Source organism: Mirounga angustirostris, unplaced genomic scaffold (genome assembly GCF_029215605.1).
Source record: "Mirounga angustirostris isolate CCGP_5_RB_7025 unplaced genomic scaffold, mMirAng1.0.hap1 SCAF_11, whole genome shotgun sequence".
Classification (NCBI taxonomy): Eukaryota; Metazoa; Chordata; class Mammalia; order Carnivora; family Phocidae; genus Mirounga; species Mirounga angustirostris.
The window spans coordinates 14,872,039-14,889,310 of record NW_026991719.1 but is presented as its reverse complement, the minus strand read 5'-3'; the positions used below and the strand labels follow the sequence as shown (position 1 = coordinate 14,889,310).

The 17,272-nt window shown below is 40.0% G+C and overlaps 1 protein-coding gene across 4 annotated transcripts in view; it reads right to left on the bottom strand.

The window, feature by feature from the left end:
- CDKL5 (cyclin dependent kinase like 5) overlaps positions 1–17,272 on the bottom strand; it is a 210,902-nt gene that overhangs the window by 25,046 nt on the left and 168,584 nt on the right. For all 4 annotated transcript variants that reach the window (XR_010406049.1, XM_064573834.1, XM_064573837.1 and 1 more), the window contains 5 exons: positions 16,023–16,103; positions 11,775–11,926; positions 5,406–6,372; positions 1,259–1,360; positions 865–970 (listed from right to left, as the gene is read on the bottom strand). Coding sequence is in view for 3 of the 4 variants with exons in the window: in XM_064573834.1 (XP_064429904.1) it covers positions 865–970; positions 1,259–1,360; positions 5,406–6,372; positions 11,775–11,926; positions 16,023–16,103 (1,408 nt within the window). In the remaining variant the exon portion in view is untranslated. The remainder of the gene's footprint in view (positions 1–864; positions 971–1,258; positions 1,361–5,405; positions 6,373–11,774; positions 11,927–16,022; positions 16,104–17,272) is intronic.

The following is a 17,272-nucleotide window of genomic DNA, read 5'->3' as shown; positions in this document are numbered from 1 at the left end:
GAGAAATGCAGACAAAGAATCAATACCATGTAGTCTGTGTCATGTTAGAGCGCTAGACAAGGAACTATGGGTAGAACGGAGAAGAAAACATTTCACTTTAGGTGGAGAGGGAAGACATCATACTGCAGAGGACTTCAAAGTAGAACCTTAAATGGGACAGAAACAAGCTATCCAAGCAGGGGAGGAGTGTGTTTCAGGAGGGAGGAGCAGCACCTGGAGAGGACGGCAAGAGCCAGGGCATGGAATATCTGGAAAGTCATCTTAGGGAATCCAGATTTTGTTGTGATGTCAATGGGAAACCACCAGAGGACCGTCAGCAGGTGAGAGACAGTAAGGACTGGGGGCAGGCAGTGGGTTGCCTTGCTCTGTTTTTGCCTCGTAGCATTTATTATCTTTTACTGCTCTAATAATTCTTACATTTAGTATAGTTCTCTCCTCAAGAGAATGTGAGCTCCATGAAGGTGGAGACCTCTGGCTGTCTTGTTCACTGACATGTTCTAAGCTAGACCAGCACCCGGCACACAGGTGACATCAATAAATACCTTAGGCACTTAATTGAATGAATGAGTGGGATGGCCAGGACACAGCTGCAAATGGATCATTCCAGGGACTGGTTTGATCGCAACCTTGGGAAATAGGGAGATCAGCTGGGAGGCTACTCAAAGAACCCAAGTCAGAAGCCATGAGGGCCTAAACTAAGACAGCAGGACCTGAAGCGGAGAGAAGTGTTGGAAGGCAACAGCACAGACAAGAACCGTGCTGACCTGAAGTCAAGGCAGTGAAGTGTAGTGGAGGGCATGGGCTGGAGGTGCAGGGAAGGGGAAGAGAGAGAGGACCCAGGTGGGTGCTCAGGGCTGGGCTCACCTCGGTAGAAACTGCCAACTCTCCTCGGAACAGGGTCATTGTACAGGTGTCTATTTTCTTTGGGGGCGGTGCCATCATCAGAGTGGGGGTCATGATATGCTCCACCCTGAGACAAGAAAGAGGTTTATAAAAAGTTAACAATAGAGCGATGATGATGTGGCCTATTAACTTAGAATAGTGTGTAACTGATCTAGAATTTACTCCAGGATCTTTTAAAGAGAAAACTCAGAATTATGGCATGAGGAAAACTACTTAACTTCATAAGCCAGTTTAAGTTATTTGCGGGAGATTAGGTATGAAGAAATTTTACAAGATAGGCTGTAATGATGTCACATGACTACTCTTTACAGACAAGTTTTATAGTAAAAGTTAGCAACTTGTGGAGAATTCAGACCTCAGACTTCTGCCTTGCATGGAACGAAGAGGTGCCTTCTCTGGAAGATTCTTTAACAGAAGATCGAGCCACAGTCATCTCTGGAGGGAGCTGTTCTCCAGGCTGGAAGTCAAATTTAAAAGGATTTATAAGAGTGTCCTGTTCCTAGGGATGAAAATCACCTAAATCACCATGGGCTTTATTTGGCATAATTAGTACCTTCACCAGCTAAAATAAAAAAATGTTAGTTGGCTAAAACACAAATTGTCCCATAAAAGAGTGAATCATCTGATGAATGTAAAATAATTCAAACAAATGTCACACAGATGGAAAGTGAAATTCTCATTAAAGTTAAGGCAAGCAGGGAAAGAATTATGCTGAAAATAGTTCAATTAATTATTAAAAACAAAGAAAATTATCTTCCTGATATCTAGATAGTCATGGTTCTGTGCAGCACTCTAAATAGATTCTATTAGTTAATCCAAAATTTCTTTAGCAGATTTTTCCAAAAAGAACTATGCAGATCCAAAATTATTTTTCACTAAGAACTTAAATGGCAGATTCAGATGAAATCAAATGTTCTTTTGATAGATCATGGAAGAGAATCAGTACTCTTAATGATTTGTCTTAAAATTCCCTAACTACTGTATTTTATGTACTTAAAGTTTTCTTAATCTTCTCTAGGGTAACAGTACTTGTATTTCATTGTACTTTCTAAACCATGATCAGGACAGCACACATCTCAGGAGACACTGCCTATTATTTCCCTCAAGGAAGTGAAACACAAGCTAAGAGCAGCCTTGGTCCACAATGGTGTTCACTGAGGGGAAAAGTGGCATCTTCTACCCTTGAGGAAAACAAGATTAAGGAACAAAATTACCAAGGCATTAGGAGGACTTAGCTGCATTGCATATCTGCAGAGTCATATCTTGAGCCTTACGTGATATATCAAAAACATTTTATTTAAACTTTAAATAGGATTCTGTCTTTGTCTCCCTCACTCCCCAGATGTACTATGAAAGAATATTCTGGGCAGGAAATCATCCTAGGTAGCCTTTCTTCTTCCTAACTTGTGATAAGATCTCATTTGAATTTCAGCACCTGTATACTTCACAAAGCCCTCTAGAAAAGTCTTTTAGAAAACAATGATTTATATCTAACCTAACTCTTAAGTGACAGTGCTAGTTCAGTCCCCTTCCTCTTGAAGGTGGCCAGAATATTTTGTAGGACAGTGATTCTCATCATTTACTCATGGCTTTAGTCAATGTCATCTTTGTGCCTTTAAACTTGTACTATCTTGCAGCTTGGAACTGTACCTCCCGAACTGGACTTAAAATTCTGTAACAGTTGGGTCTGTGCTTAGCCCACAGTAACCATTTATAATTAGATTATCTCCACAATGTTCACAGTCTTTTTTCTGGAACTCTGAGAACCAGTCCATTTGTCTTTTCTCCAAGTTCAGCTTTTTATTTTTCTTATATCTCCTCTATTTACCCTACGCTGCATGCTAGCACGCTTTACCTGGTTTTGACATCCATCTAATGTCTATGGGCAGCTGCCAGGCTCTAGAGATCTTTCTAGGCCCTAGAGGTTCTCTCTTCTCTAGAGGGACTCCTCCAACCACTGTTCTGACTCCAATCATTGCATCTCCCACCATGTGCCATCTCCTCCATCTGCAAGTATGCATCTCCCACTCCTCCTCTTACCTGGGCACCAGTCTTTCCAACCTCATAAAGGACAGCTCTGCTTAGGGGCCTAGGGTCACTTCAGCCTCAACAGGTCAGCATGATACAGTGCAAAGAATGCTGGCCTAGGGACCTAGACACTGTCTCATGATCCCAGCTCCACCTTGGACTAGTTGGGTAAAACTTGGGCAACCCACCTAACTTCTTAGATCCTTAGCACACTCATCTATGAAATGAAGGGGTTGAATTAGGTAACTTCAAAAGTCCTTTCTCCTACTCTGAAAAGGAGTTCCTAGGAAAGAAGCCTGAAGGCTTCCTTTTTCCTGTCTTCAATCTTTCAATTCACATATCCTGCGCTTTGTACTTCTGAGGAGTCTTTAAGACCCACTATTTCTGTTTTCCCACCAGCACTAAGGGTAGAACATTCCCCCCTCCCCTCATGCTTGATTTACTCCAAAAGTGACCTCAAATCTTGCATTTTTCACTTGGGCAACGAGGAACAAGTTGCAATCCCCACAGCACACCATGCTGTTTAATGTCTCTATTAGCCTCCTCCTCTTTTCTGCCCTCCTTTCCAGCCTTTCTTAAGGTCAACTCCACTTTCTCCCCCTAGTTAAGCCCCAGAAATCTCTTCTCAGATGCCACCTCCCCAGGGAACCTTCCACAACCCCTGCCTGGACTGGGCCATGCCTCTCTGTCTACGGCACACTTGCCTCTAGCGCGGCGTGGGCACAACAGCCTCACGGTATTGCCATGACCGATCCCTGGCAAGTGGGCCCCAACATGCACTCCAAGAGTACAGGGGTCATACCTTTTTCATCTTTCTCAGGAGAGCCCACCATGGTGCCTCATTCAGTAAATACTGAACACATCCTCATTCTTTAGCCATCCAAAGCTTCTCTCTACATCCTAGCTCAGAGCAAGACCTTTAGTTGCTCCCAAAGCCATTTCTAACTGCTCCTATTCATGATCTTTCCCTGTTCTCAACTCCTATTTATAGCCAGTGCCATAGTAATTTGCTTCTTAATTATTTCATTGTTATCATGTATAATTTAATGTTCCCTGAGAGAAGATAAGTTTGTCAAGGGCAAGAACCCTACCTCAGACTCTTTTGAGTGTCTGAGAACACCTAGCATAGAGAGAATGTTAAAGGTCTAGAAAACAGTCCCCACCATCACAGAAGCAGCAACAATTAAAATGTGTTTGACACTCTGCCAGGCACGGGGCACGGTGCTTTATACACCATGTTGAAACCTTACGACACGACTCAGATGAGGAATCTGAGGCAAAGAGAGATTATATCACTTCCCCAGATTTACATCATTTGAAGCAGACTATAGAACTGGGACACAAACCCAGGTCCGCCTGGTTTCCCAACCTGAGCTCTTAGCTGCTTTGCTACACCAACTGGTCTGTTACTGACAATCTCCACCCCATCTTCAGCACCCATCTTGCTAAACCTCCCATTACATATTCCATCCATATTTTCTGGAGTTCTGACACAGAACTGTCTGGTGAATCTATTTTCATATCCTCGAAAAGGGGAGTACTTTCCCTACATGAAATTCTTCTCTCCTTCTGACACTGGCTTATCTCCACCCTCATTTCGTTGATGCAGATGAATGTTTCATAGAATGAAAATGTAATTTAAAAAACGTGTTCTGGGGACGCCTGGGTGGCTCAGTCGGTTAAGCGTCTGCCTTCGGCTCAGGTCATGATCCCGGGGTCCTGGGATCGAGTCCCGCATGGGGCTCCCTGCTCCGCGGGGAGCCTGCTTCTCCCTCTGCCTCTGTCTCTCTCTCTGTCTCTCATGAATAAATAAATAAAATCTTTAAAAAAAAAAACAAAAAACGTGTTCTGTTGTAGGACTGCTACTTCTTTTAAACAGGTTAATGTCAGCAGTTCTAGAGTTTGAAAAATCAGTAAGACGGAGGAAGCATGAGGATAAAAACAATGCCTTGAGATTTAAAAACAATCCAAAAGACTGTAAATTAACATTTATTTTGGCCTGAAGTTAAATTTACCTATAGTTCTAGATAAATTAGAAATTTTTCAATTCAGTGAAAATATCGAGTAAGGTATAAGTAAAAGTGTCTGATTTAAACAAACGTGGTCTGGAAAGATTAGAGAAAATCTCTACAAATCACACTAAATTTTGAGAAAATTAAAAACTATCCCGTACAACCAATGAACTCCGTACTAAATCAAAATAGGATTCTCTCAACAAAATATGCTAGAAAGGAACACTTAAGAAGCAGATTTCTAAAAACAATTTTTTTTTTAATTCTCCTGAGTACTCAACAGTGGGCCTTAAATAATTAATTTTTTTAACAGATAGTCCTTCAAGTATTGCTTCCCTAAATGCATTCTATCAAAAAAGCACAACCTCCTACAGTAGAGAAAACTGCAGACTGACTCTATTCACACCCCTGCACCACCTTCCCATGATGAGCCAACAGATCTAGTCAAGGTCCAGTCTGTACCTGAGGTGATAAGAGCTGCAGGCTGTTGGCCCTGGCCGCCATTCCTTGCCCTACGCTCAAGCTTCCGTCCAAGCCTTTGGCTCTCACTTTGTCCCGGGTCACATACATGGAATGCCTATGTGGACGCTGCTGGGAAGAGAAGGGGCTAGTGTAGCCCAGCCCATAAGAAAAGGATTCATGAGGTGCAGACAGAGAATGGGAATGGCTGCTGTCCATGTGCTCGGGCAGTTTCAACTCCTCCATCGTTTTAGAATGCCTGGTTGTGGTTCGGCGTGAGTCAAGAGTGCCTTCACTTCGATTATTTCTCCCCGAGGGGCTGAGCAAAGTTCTCGTGTCACTGTGCCTGGTGGGTGTTGGGCTGGTGGGAGAGTTCAAGTCCAAGCAGCTGGATGGGAAGTACCTGCTGGTATTGGACTCTGCAATTTGGGCCCTAGCTTCAGAAAGGTTGCTCACAGACTTGGAGTCACTCAACGCCCCGTGGCTTTTGGCCTTGGTCCTGTAGGAGGGACTCCTAGAGGACTGTGGAATAGTGTCAATGTAGCTATGCCGACTCTGCTTTTCAGTGGGCTGCAGTGTCCCAGCTTTGCTCTGAGAGCTTTCCATAAATGAGTGCCGGTTCTGCTGAGATCTGCTGCTTGACTTGAGGTACTTTGTGCCTGGGCCTTCCGAAGGCTTTGGGTCAATATTAAAATCAAACTCTGTCTTTGACTTGGCTTCTTTTGGGCTGAGAAGATGTGGTATGTTATTGTTGGTAAGATCTTTGCTGGTAGACCCAGGTTGGCTGCTTGCTTGGTAGGTTTTGGTGTGCATGGGACTAAGAGTAGCTCCAGCAAGATTTCCGTTTAGGAAGCTTTCGTTGGCAGGAAGACCTTCGTCAGCCCGGGGCAGACCCACACTTAGGTTCTGGATGTCCTTGCTGTTGGATCTGTGGTGAGACTGCAAAGCAGCACTTTTGCTGCCTTGGTTTCTATGTTAAAAACAAAAGAAGGATATCAGTTTCCTTCAATAGCAGACACACAAAAAGTACTGTTTAAAAAAAATACACACACGCACACACCCTTAAAACACCTCAAAGACTAAAAACATTTAATTTGCTCAAACACATGCCAACAAATGACAAGTAACCATAAAAAGTAAGCCGGTTAGATCAAGTCACTCTGCAACAAAGCAATGGTCCTGACGAAATGATTTTGACATCCTTAAATGTTCAACTAATTTGTTGCCAACACGGTTTCTAACTGATAATCTGGGAAAACATGTTTTTGCTATGCTGGTGCTCACATGAGTGTTTGTTATAGAATGCCTGATAAGAAGAAGAGAGCTAAGCTATAACAAACTCCTTATAACTCTTTGAATGCTTGAATTTCAGAGGTAACATGTGGACTTGAACATCATGATATTCCTTGAACTTCCCTTTTATTTGTAAAACTCACTGCCTGCTTCAGAGATACATACTCACAGCACACACAGACACCAGTATCCTTTTGTCTTTAGTCTGTATCGTCAAAGAATGAGAGTTCTTGCAATATACTCAAAAAACGAAAATGACACTCTACAACCAAACGTAAACTTTGTTGGAAAACGTGATGATCAATGTTTATGTTTTAGAGAAGTGGCAATACTTTTAGGGTACTTCAGGTACCTCCTCGTACCCTAAACAGTAATGTGTCTCTAACTTGATCACAGGGATCTAGAGAGTTAATTTCTCTCCAGAAGACACAATTTATTCTCTTCTTCATCATCTCACACGTCGTTATTCCAAACCGACTAAGGCCTTCTTTAAGATTTAAAGCTTCATTTCCTACCTGGCTTAAAATACAAAATACAAATCCAGAGGAAAACCTTGTCCTCTAATGGAAAGCTAAAATTGACCTCACAGCAAGGTCAGTTTGTTCAACTGCAACTATTTAAAGGACCAAATTATAGTTTGAGATAGGAGAACGCTTTTAAGTGAAAAATAATTTACACAATTCCCTTTTTATTATGCATTCAGAAAATTCTGCTGCAAATATTTCTATTGCTAAAGATGGTTTGACATGGGGAGGTTTGTTCCCATCACACACTAACTGGAAGAACAGTCACATTTTTTTGTCTGTATAATGGTAATCTGTGAAACTATTCCTTCTCATTTTCCCTAAGAACCCATTGCTCAGGCATCAAAGGTAAGGGCTCTTTTCCCGTCCTCCTACCCTTCAGAGTGTTAAAAAAAAGTATCTGATAACAAGCAAGCCTGTAACAGTTGTGGAAGGCCTCATCTCCTAAATGTACTCACTAATCTCTCCTGGTTCAGTCACAATTGTAGCATCAAATAAGGTCCCTTAAATATGAGCTAACTAAATAAATAGCAGGTCCTAGACCTAGAAAGAAATTACAAAGAAACAAGAGTTTCGGGATGCCTGGGTGGCTCAGTCAGTTAAGTGTCGGAGTCTTGATCTTGGATCAGGCCGTGGCCCCAGGATTGTGAGATCGAGCCCCATGTGGGGCTCTGCGCTCAGCAGGGAGTCTACCTCTCTCCCTCTCCCCTCTCCTCCACTTGCGTGCGCTCTCTAAATAAATGAATGACAAATAAAAAAAAATTTTTTTTAATAAAAAAGAAACAAAAGTTTCACCTTCTGTTAAATGATGTCAACTGACTCTATCCCCAGGATCAATAAAGGGCAGTCATCATATCCTATCCTAAGGCATCAGGTTGGTTTTTTTTTTGTTTTTTTTTTCAAAGATTTTATTTATTTGACAGAGAGAGCGAGAGAGCACAAGCAGGGGGAGCAGTAGAAGGAGAGGGAGAAGCAGGCTTCCCGCTGAGCAAGGAGCCCGATGCGGGGCTTGATCCCAGGACCCTGGGATCATGACCTGAGCCGAAGGCAGACGCTTAACCGACTGAGCCACCCAGGCGCCCCTGTTTGTTTGTTTTTTAAAGAGAGAGAGAGCACACTGGTGAGATGGCAGTGGAGAGGGGGCAGAGGGAGAGGATCTTAAGCAGACTCTGCACTGAGCACGGAGTGGAGCTCGATACCAGGACCCTGAGATCATGACCTGAGCCAAAATCAAAAGCCGGAGGCTTAACTGACTGAGCCACCCAGGTGCCCTAAAGACATCAGGTTTTAAGCCATCTGAGTCATTTGTCAATTTATATCTCGATAACTAAAATATCTAAGCAACTTTTCAAAAACCCAAACAACAATATGCAAATAGTCTAACCCATAAATAGATCTACCTGTGCTGGTTATCTCCCATTTACCCAATCCCCAATCTGTTCTCCATTTTGCTCTGCCCCACTCAGGGCCTCAGGAGTCTAATGTTGCATACAGCATCACCCGGGATCCCTTGCCACCTAACTCCCAGTTGTACTTAGCAGTGCAAGGGGCCGGGGGCTGTCTTCCCTACTCTTTCTCAGCATGCACCCTAACTCGGGTCACAGCTGTGTCTGTCCAGATTATAGCTCTGATGGGGTGGATCCTCCTGCCTGGTTCCCCTGGGCTCTCATATTCCTACTTCCTCCCCTTTCTCCTTCAGGTCTAGAGAGGGTAATAGCAGAGATAACACACACAGATATTGTGTAATGCCCGAAGCTCCAAAGAAAACCAGAAAAGGATAGAGAAGAGTGAAGACAGCTGCTAAAGCTTTTGAAACTATTGGAAAACACTGATCTCAAAGTAGAGCACAAACCTACATGTTAGGAAGAACAAATTCATAGCAATGTAAGATACAGTTTCTAATGTGAAAAGGGAGGTTATAATGTTAAGGTAGAAACATTTATCAAAGAGTCAGGTTTCCCATAAAAGTACAAAGAGCCTAAACCCCTATTCTGAACACTTCTGTCTTAGTATTAATTTGAAGCCATTGAGCTTTGTACATAATTCTTAAGTAGAAAGGGCATCAAGTTGTCTTCAAATTGGAGTTCTGCCAAAGCACAACAATAAAAAACGGCTCCGAAAATTCCATAGATCTCTTTGGCACACAACTGTAAGGAATCTGTGTTAAACTGCCAAGCACTTAAGAGGATTTTATATATAAACCCTTCTGAAATGGCTGGCAGGACAGATAGTTAATCTCTTTAGTTAAAATAACTTTCCAAAGTAAACATCAAAGATGCAAAGCTACATTTTTATGGAGAAGGATGGCAAAGCAGAACTGGTGAGAGGGCAGGGCAGGCTGAAACACCATCCCACCACGTCCAAGGTCAGGAGAACCTCAGGACAGTCTGAAGGAGACTCAGGCAGGGCAAGGTAATGCCAAGAGTCCACTGCCTCTTCTACAGAGACATGAACTTGGACAATAGAAGACACGGTGTGCGAACGTGTCTCAGGGCAGCGATCATGCCGTGAACACCTCTACAATAGTGCTGGGAAGTCCGAGTTAGCCATGGTCTGTGTAGTTAGTGTCCCCAACAAGAAGGGATTCCATAGAGGAAATATGAACCATAGACATGTGTAGAGAAAAGGACATTTCCACATACATGTAAACTGAGCTGAGATCATTCCTAAAGAAACCACTTAGGACTTTTTCTTTTAAAATTCTACACAGTGTTAAGACCTAAAAACAAAACCTTCCAGAGATTTTACTTACTTATTTCTATTCTTGTCTACTTCAAAAGAAGATTTGGGCAGACTCCTTGAAGACCCATGTAAGCTATAGCCTTATCACCACACACATCCTCCTTGACAGATTCCTAAAGAAGGTTCCCAGGGAGAGCCTCAGACCCCCATCGGGGATCTCTCAAGCCAAGTCATTAGAGGACAAACACACAGGCCCCCTTTCATGATATGGGTTATTACCACTAATCACTACAGCATGAAGCAAAAACTTATCATCAGTCTACTGAACTTTATATCCTTGGGATCCTTTTCCTTTGCAAATGTAAACTAGAGGAGTCAAGTGATAATTAAGGTAGAAGGGAGACAAAAGTACCCGAACTGTGAGTGATCCCAGATAAGACAGAGGCATAATGTGAACTTCCTAAATGGAAAGGAGTAACTACATGATGACTATTATTCCTTAGTATACTAAAATCTCATGGAAACAGATAACAAAGTGAACACAAACTTGGTTAAGCAGAATTTGAATCTGCTCACAGGCCTCCCTGGGGGAAAAAAAAAAAGAAACAAACAAACAAAAAACCCAAACAAATAAAACAATCCAGGTAAGAATGGTCTATAAGATGTGAGGGAAACAATAACCAAAACCAAACATTTAAAAGAGTAAAGAGCAGTAAAACACAATCACACCATCGCAGTTAGGCAGAGAAAACACAGGATAAATGGTTATTGCCAATTTATGGATATGCTCACAGATCTTCAAAAAGTACCAGGTCTTGGGCTTTCAAAATTCCAATAGATTAATAACAATTATTCTATGTGGAGAGAAAATTGCGGTGAAAGGAGAAAAAATTTATATTCAAAAAGCTTCATATTAAGAATTATCATTTTCTGTTTCTCTTCTAATATAGATGAGCGAAACAATTTACTAATCCCAGAGTCTGAGCAACACCAGATGACAAGACCAGCTTCTTGGTAGAGGAGGGAAGACAGCCCCTCAGCCCAGAAATAGAGGTTTTTTGTTTTTTTTTAAGATTATGCTAAAAATTTTTATTTTAAGAAGCACCAATTTTAATCACTATCTACCAAACTGACTTTACTATTTCCATATTCTTATTCTTATGAAAAACTAACTTCTCAACTCAATGATTAAAAGAACAATGGGGGCACCTAGGTGGCTCAGTCATTAAGCATCTGCCTTCGGCTCAGGTCATGATCCCTGCGTCCTGGGATTGAGCCCCACATTGGGCTCCCTGCTCGGCAGGAAGCCTGCTTCTCCCTCTCCCACTCCCTCTGCTTGTGTTCCCTCTCTTGCTATGTCTCTCTCTGTTAAATAAATAAATTAATTAAATAAAAATAAAAATAAAAGAACAACAAAAACCTAAGAGCCTTCTAACAGAGCCAAACCTACTTGGTTCAGTTGCAAAGATTGTCCTAGGTAGCTTCCTACCCACTTGTGTTTGACATCCTCTTCTCCCTCCAGAAATCCCCTTGCCCTCACCCACCCTTTTGCCTCCAAGAATCACACCTGGGCCCCATTTACACAGAATCTTCTAGTTCATGAGTCTGGAAACACCCTTAGTTGCTAACCTATGCTACCTTTCCCAGGAAATGCATAGGTTTCCATAATATACTTGTTAAAGATAAGAAAGTCTTTAAGACCCACACAACTCTTTAATTGTGGTTCTGAATCATGTAATAAGCATAAGAAAGATATTTTTGAATAAAGAGGGCTTTCCTTCTTTTCTCTAATTGCATCATTTAAGCAGCCACCTCCTCCACCTACTTGTAAGACCAACACTGCATCTGTATTTCCTTAAAAGGGAATATTTACCTATTAGACAAAGTGCTGCTTTCCACGTGGTAAGGTTTTCTTTTTGCTGACCTTGAAGGGGAGCGATCCAAAAGTCTCTGGGTTTGAAATGTAGGGTGATTCAAACACTGTTCTGTCAAGTATCTGTCAGCTGGGTCCAACTTCAGTAAATTCTTAGGAAACAAAGTTAGGATTGGAAAGAACATTACAAAGTCAAATTTAAATTGTAATAAAAATCTTATTTCTTTTCCTTATAAAGGAAATGCATGGTCATTGCAAAATATCTAGCAAACACAGTTTAGTAAAAAAAAATTTTTTAATAGGGCTATTTAAATTACCACATTGTCAGGATGCCTGGGTGACTCAGTTGGTTAAGTGTCTGAATTCAGCTCAGGTCTTGGGGTCCTGGGATCAAGCCCTGTGTCAGGTTCCATGCTCAGCGGGGGTATGCTTCTCCTTCTCCCTCTGCCCCTCCCCCCCCCATGCTCGCTCACTCGCTAACTCTCTCAAATAGATAAAATCCTTTTAAAAATTTTTTTAAAAATTAAAAAAATAAATTACCGCATTATCTTACTACTGTTGTCCTCTGGGAATAAGCCCTCCCAGCCCTTTTTTGAATATCATATATACATATTTTCTTTTATAAAATCTGGCTTATATTATACATATAAGTTGTGGATCCTGCATTTTTCACATACTAATTAAAAACATTTTTTACAACATAACTTAAACATTTGGAATATATTTTGGAAGAAGTATATATTCACATGAAAGAATATACACTCATCTTTCTCCTGTCCCCCTCTTGGGAGGCAGCCCATGTTATCAGTTTCTTGTGCATCCTTCCATAGATACTCTGTACCTAGTACCTTTCTTTGTCTGTTCCTTTTATTTTACCCATATAGTAGCAGACACACAATGGTCTGCACTTAGCTTTCTTTCCAATGGACATTAGATCTTAAGAGATCATTGCATATCAGTGAAAAGCTTTTACTCTATGGATATGCCTTAGGTTGTTTTTAGCAATTCCCTAATGATAAACATTTTGGTTGTTTCCTTTATGAAAAATGCTGCAACAAATAACTTTACAACATGTTTTTAAATGACTAAAGACGTGTGTGGTATAGATATACCATAATTTACTCAACTGGTCTCTACTGTTGGACATTTAGATGGCTGCTGCTTTGCACTATTATAATTAATGCTATGATAAACACCTGAAATCCTTGCACACATACATGATCCCTCTCATAGGATAAACTCCCAGAGACAGATTGTTAGCTATGCAAACTTTTGAGGATTATTTTCTATGTGTTGAAAAATCATCCCCTGGGAAGGTTGACTGAAATGATATTCCTTCTTAGCAACTGAGAATCTACCAACTTCCTGGCACCTTCATTTTTTTTTTTTTTTACTACTTATAAACTATAGACATTTAATAAATGGTATCTCATAGCTGCTTTAATTCACATCTGTGATTACTAATGAGGTTGAATATTTTTATGCTTATTGGTTACTTATATTCCTTTTATTTTTCTATTTGTGCATCTGTCCTAATTTTTTTTTAAAGATTTACTTATTAATGGATGGGGGGGCAGAGGGAGAGGGAGAGAGAAAATCCTCAAGCAGACTCCTCGCTGAGTGAGGAGCCAGACTGGGGCTGGATCCCAGAACCCTGAGATCATGTCCTGAGCCAAAATCAAGACTTGGATGCCCAACCGACTGAGCCACCCAGGTGCCCTGTCCTAATTTATTTTTAAGTGTTCTTTATATATTACAGTAACTAACCCTTTTATGTTGCACATAGTAGATGTTTTAACAACTAAAATGTTTTCTTCTAATACTATTTATCTTATTAGTAATTGGACAAGATTTTAAAAGGTGAATCATTATTAAAATAATTTTTATTGACAAATTAAGCAAATATATAAAACATAAACCTACATAACCTAACACAACTCAGTAGAGCACACTGGAATCTGCTGTGATGATATTCTCACAGCAAAATTCACTGATGGCGTTTTCTCTCAGAGAAAGGAAGAATGTTGAAATTCCAGCATTCCCAAATCCATCTCTAGGTCACTTTCATTGGTTTTACCCACAGTTAATCTCTTTGTGATCCACTTGAACAATGAGAACAAACCTAGATTTGCTCCCAGTGAGCCAGAATTCAATTTCAGACAACCACCTTTAATAACCTAGCACCACAGAAAATTTGAAATCTGATCCTACCACACACTGAAACATTCATTTTGGGTCAAAAGATTCTGGTAACCCAAGCCACTGTTTACATGCAAGTGGATTTATATTCATGTTGACTCAGACACAATTCTAAAATTATCTCAGTTATATTCTCCTCTTTAGAAAATGAAACTTAAAAATGTAAATAGAATAAAGAACTGAATTAAATACAATTTCATGTTTTTTGCTTTTTGTCTTTTTAAAAAATAACTGAACTTTTTTTTGTTAAATCATTACCAAGTCTAATTACCAAGGGTCAGTGTGGTACCTGGTAAAATCTAGCACAGATAAAAGTACAAAGATAACTGGAATCTTTCTGTATTGATACCAATTTGGAAATTAAACTAATTCCTATTTAGTATATTTAGCTTCAAATTTCTTTAACATTAAGTAAACATTTTTATTGAAATGTACATTCATAAGGTATGCAAATTATGTATACATTTCAGTTAGTTTTTAGAAGGTAAACATATCCACGTAACCACATCAAGACTGAGATAGAGAAAATCATTAACACCCCAGAAACCTCTTCAAGACCCCCATCCCTGGCTCTACACCCCTGTGCCTCCTCACTCCTGGAAACCACAATTCTGAGTTTTCTCACCAAAGATTAATATTGCCTTGTTATTGAATGTTATATAAACAGAATTATTCCTTTGTCTTTTAGCTCTTTTTAAAATGAGTTTGAAAAGTAAATAACATTATTTATCTTTTCATGAAGAAATATATTCTCTATGCCATTCCCTAAAGCAGATTTGTTAATTTTGTCCATATATAAGTACCTAAAATGGCCATCTCATCCTGAATCTGTTTATACATATTGGCCATTTTAGAGGGGATACAGGTTACCAGAATTAACCCAAACTATGGTAATTTATATGGATTCTATTTTAGTTTTAAAAAAATGTTGTTTTTCCCCCCTAAATACTGAATTTTGAAGCTATTTACTCAGTGAGTTTTATACTTTCCTCATAATGACCTCCTTCTTTTAAGTAATTTGAAAATAGTTCTTTGTCTGTATATGCAGCAATTTCTACAGTTGCTAATCTTAAAATAGCACTTTGATGCTAGTAGATATTTGGCTTGTGAAAAGTCGTATGTACTTCTAATTTAAAATACTACTCAGGAGCCAACTTTTCTGTATTCAACTAGTATCATACATTTGAAACCATTTTGATGTTAACTGTTTTAACTGCCAGTGAGACCAAAATCATTTTTATATACCTCCACTAACTGAAATGTATACATAATTTGCATACCTTATAAATATTTATGTATTTAATATATGTATTTAACTCAGTTCTTCTTCTTTATTCTATTTACATTTTTAAGTTACCAAATCATTAAGCCCTGATAAATATTGATCGTATGACACAACATACTGACAAAATCCAACTGATTCAAGAGATAATTTATGCCTAATTAACATGAAAGACCCTTGAGGGCTATCTTTTTAATAGCTTCTCTCAACCTGTGTTCAGAACACCAGGCACTGTAGTTATTTTTTTTAAAAAGTATTCAGTATTTAATTGAATTTGGGAAATGTGGAGCAAGACATAAATGCTTCTTTACTATGGGATTTCTGAAAGCCTTCATAAATTAATGAATATTGTGATTCTCTACAAAAGGTTATGTGGTATGTAGCCTTTCTAAAAGCCATGTCCCCTCCCCCACCATTGCCCCCACACCAATTTGCACAGTGTTCCTCAGGACACACAGGAACATAGTTTAAAGCACAGCAAAGTTCTGAGAGTGCTCTCAGCAATTTCCAACTGTGCTAAGTGTACCTTTAAAGACTCTGTGCATAATGTAACCTCCTCTGATTTTGAACAATAAACTAAATGGGCATAAAATAAAACTGATCCATTAACAAGTGTTTTTTGAAGGTCTACTATCAAACAACCAGCACCAGCTTATGGACTGGCTGGTGCAATGAAAGCTGGAGAAACAGGATTTTTTTGTGTTTACATGTGACCAGAGCCTACTTCTGTGAAATACATGTATACAGACAACATCAACTTGGCCCACCTTCATTAAGTCAAGTAAGACGCTATTTAGAATTCCAAGGTATCTTCTCTCCAATGTCTGAGGATGGTTAACAGCTGGAAACTGTAAGAACAGGACAGGAGTGTTAGCACGTGGGGAAGGGGACACATGTGCATATGTGCTGTGAGTGCTGGAAAAGGTAGCAAAGGAACAGAAGTTACTGCCCTAGTACCAAAGTCAAATTCATTTGTCTATTACTTTTATGTCTATGTATTTGAGGTACAAATTAATAGGACTGGGTGTTAAGTAACAGAAAAATGTACAGATGAAAGAGGATATTAAATCTAGTCAATGAAGCATGTAAAACAAACCTAACTGCAAAAATTTGAGTGTATACAGTTTACACAGTACTGTCTTGTTTCTATAGATAGTTCAGTTATAATACAGTTTATACAGAATTTGTCTGCTTACATAGACAATTCTTAAGCCTTTTTCACAACATCATTTACTCCTGAAAATTAGAGAAGTGAAAAAGAAGAGAGAGAGAGAAGGGGCACCTGGGTGGCCCAGTCAGTTAAGCTCAGCTCAGGTCATGATCCCAGGGTCCTGGGATCAAGCTCCGTGTTGGGCTCCCTGCTCAGTGGAGAGCTTGCTTCTCCCTCTCCCTCTCCCTCTCCCTCTGCTTCTGCCTACCCCCCAACCCCGCTCATGCTCTATCTCAAATAAATAAATAAAAATCTTAAAAAGAGAGAGACAGAAGGCAGAGAGGTCAGTACTTGAAAGGCCACAGAAATAGCAATAGTGAATTCAGACATATGTTCTAACATTGCTTTTAAAATACTCTTTTAATGACCTATTTTCAATTCCTTCCTTTACATAAGTTGGAACAGAAGACAAACAGTCTCCTAAATTAATAAATGCCTTTCTAAATAAAATGAGGAGAAGAGGTCAAATTTATTTAGGTGCTCTGTCCTCTCTGGCACCTCGCATTTTGCAACATCTAAGTGGATGAGAAAGTATTAGAGCCCAATGCCATGTACTCCATCCTAATGGGAAGGCTCCTTTGCTTTATTTCCTTTATACCAATATAAAAGCATGTCAGGGGCACCAGGGTGGCTCAGTCGGTTAAGCATCTGCCTTTGGCTCAGGTCATGATCTCAGGGTCCTGGGTTTGAGTCCCACATTGGGCTCTCTGCTCAGCGGGAAGCCTGCTTCTCCCTCTCCCACTCTCCCTGCTTGTGTTTCTGTTCTCGCTAACTCTCTCTCTGTCAAATAAATAAAATCTTAAAAAA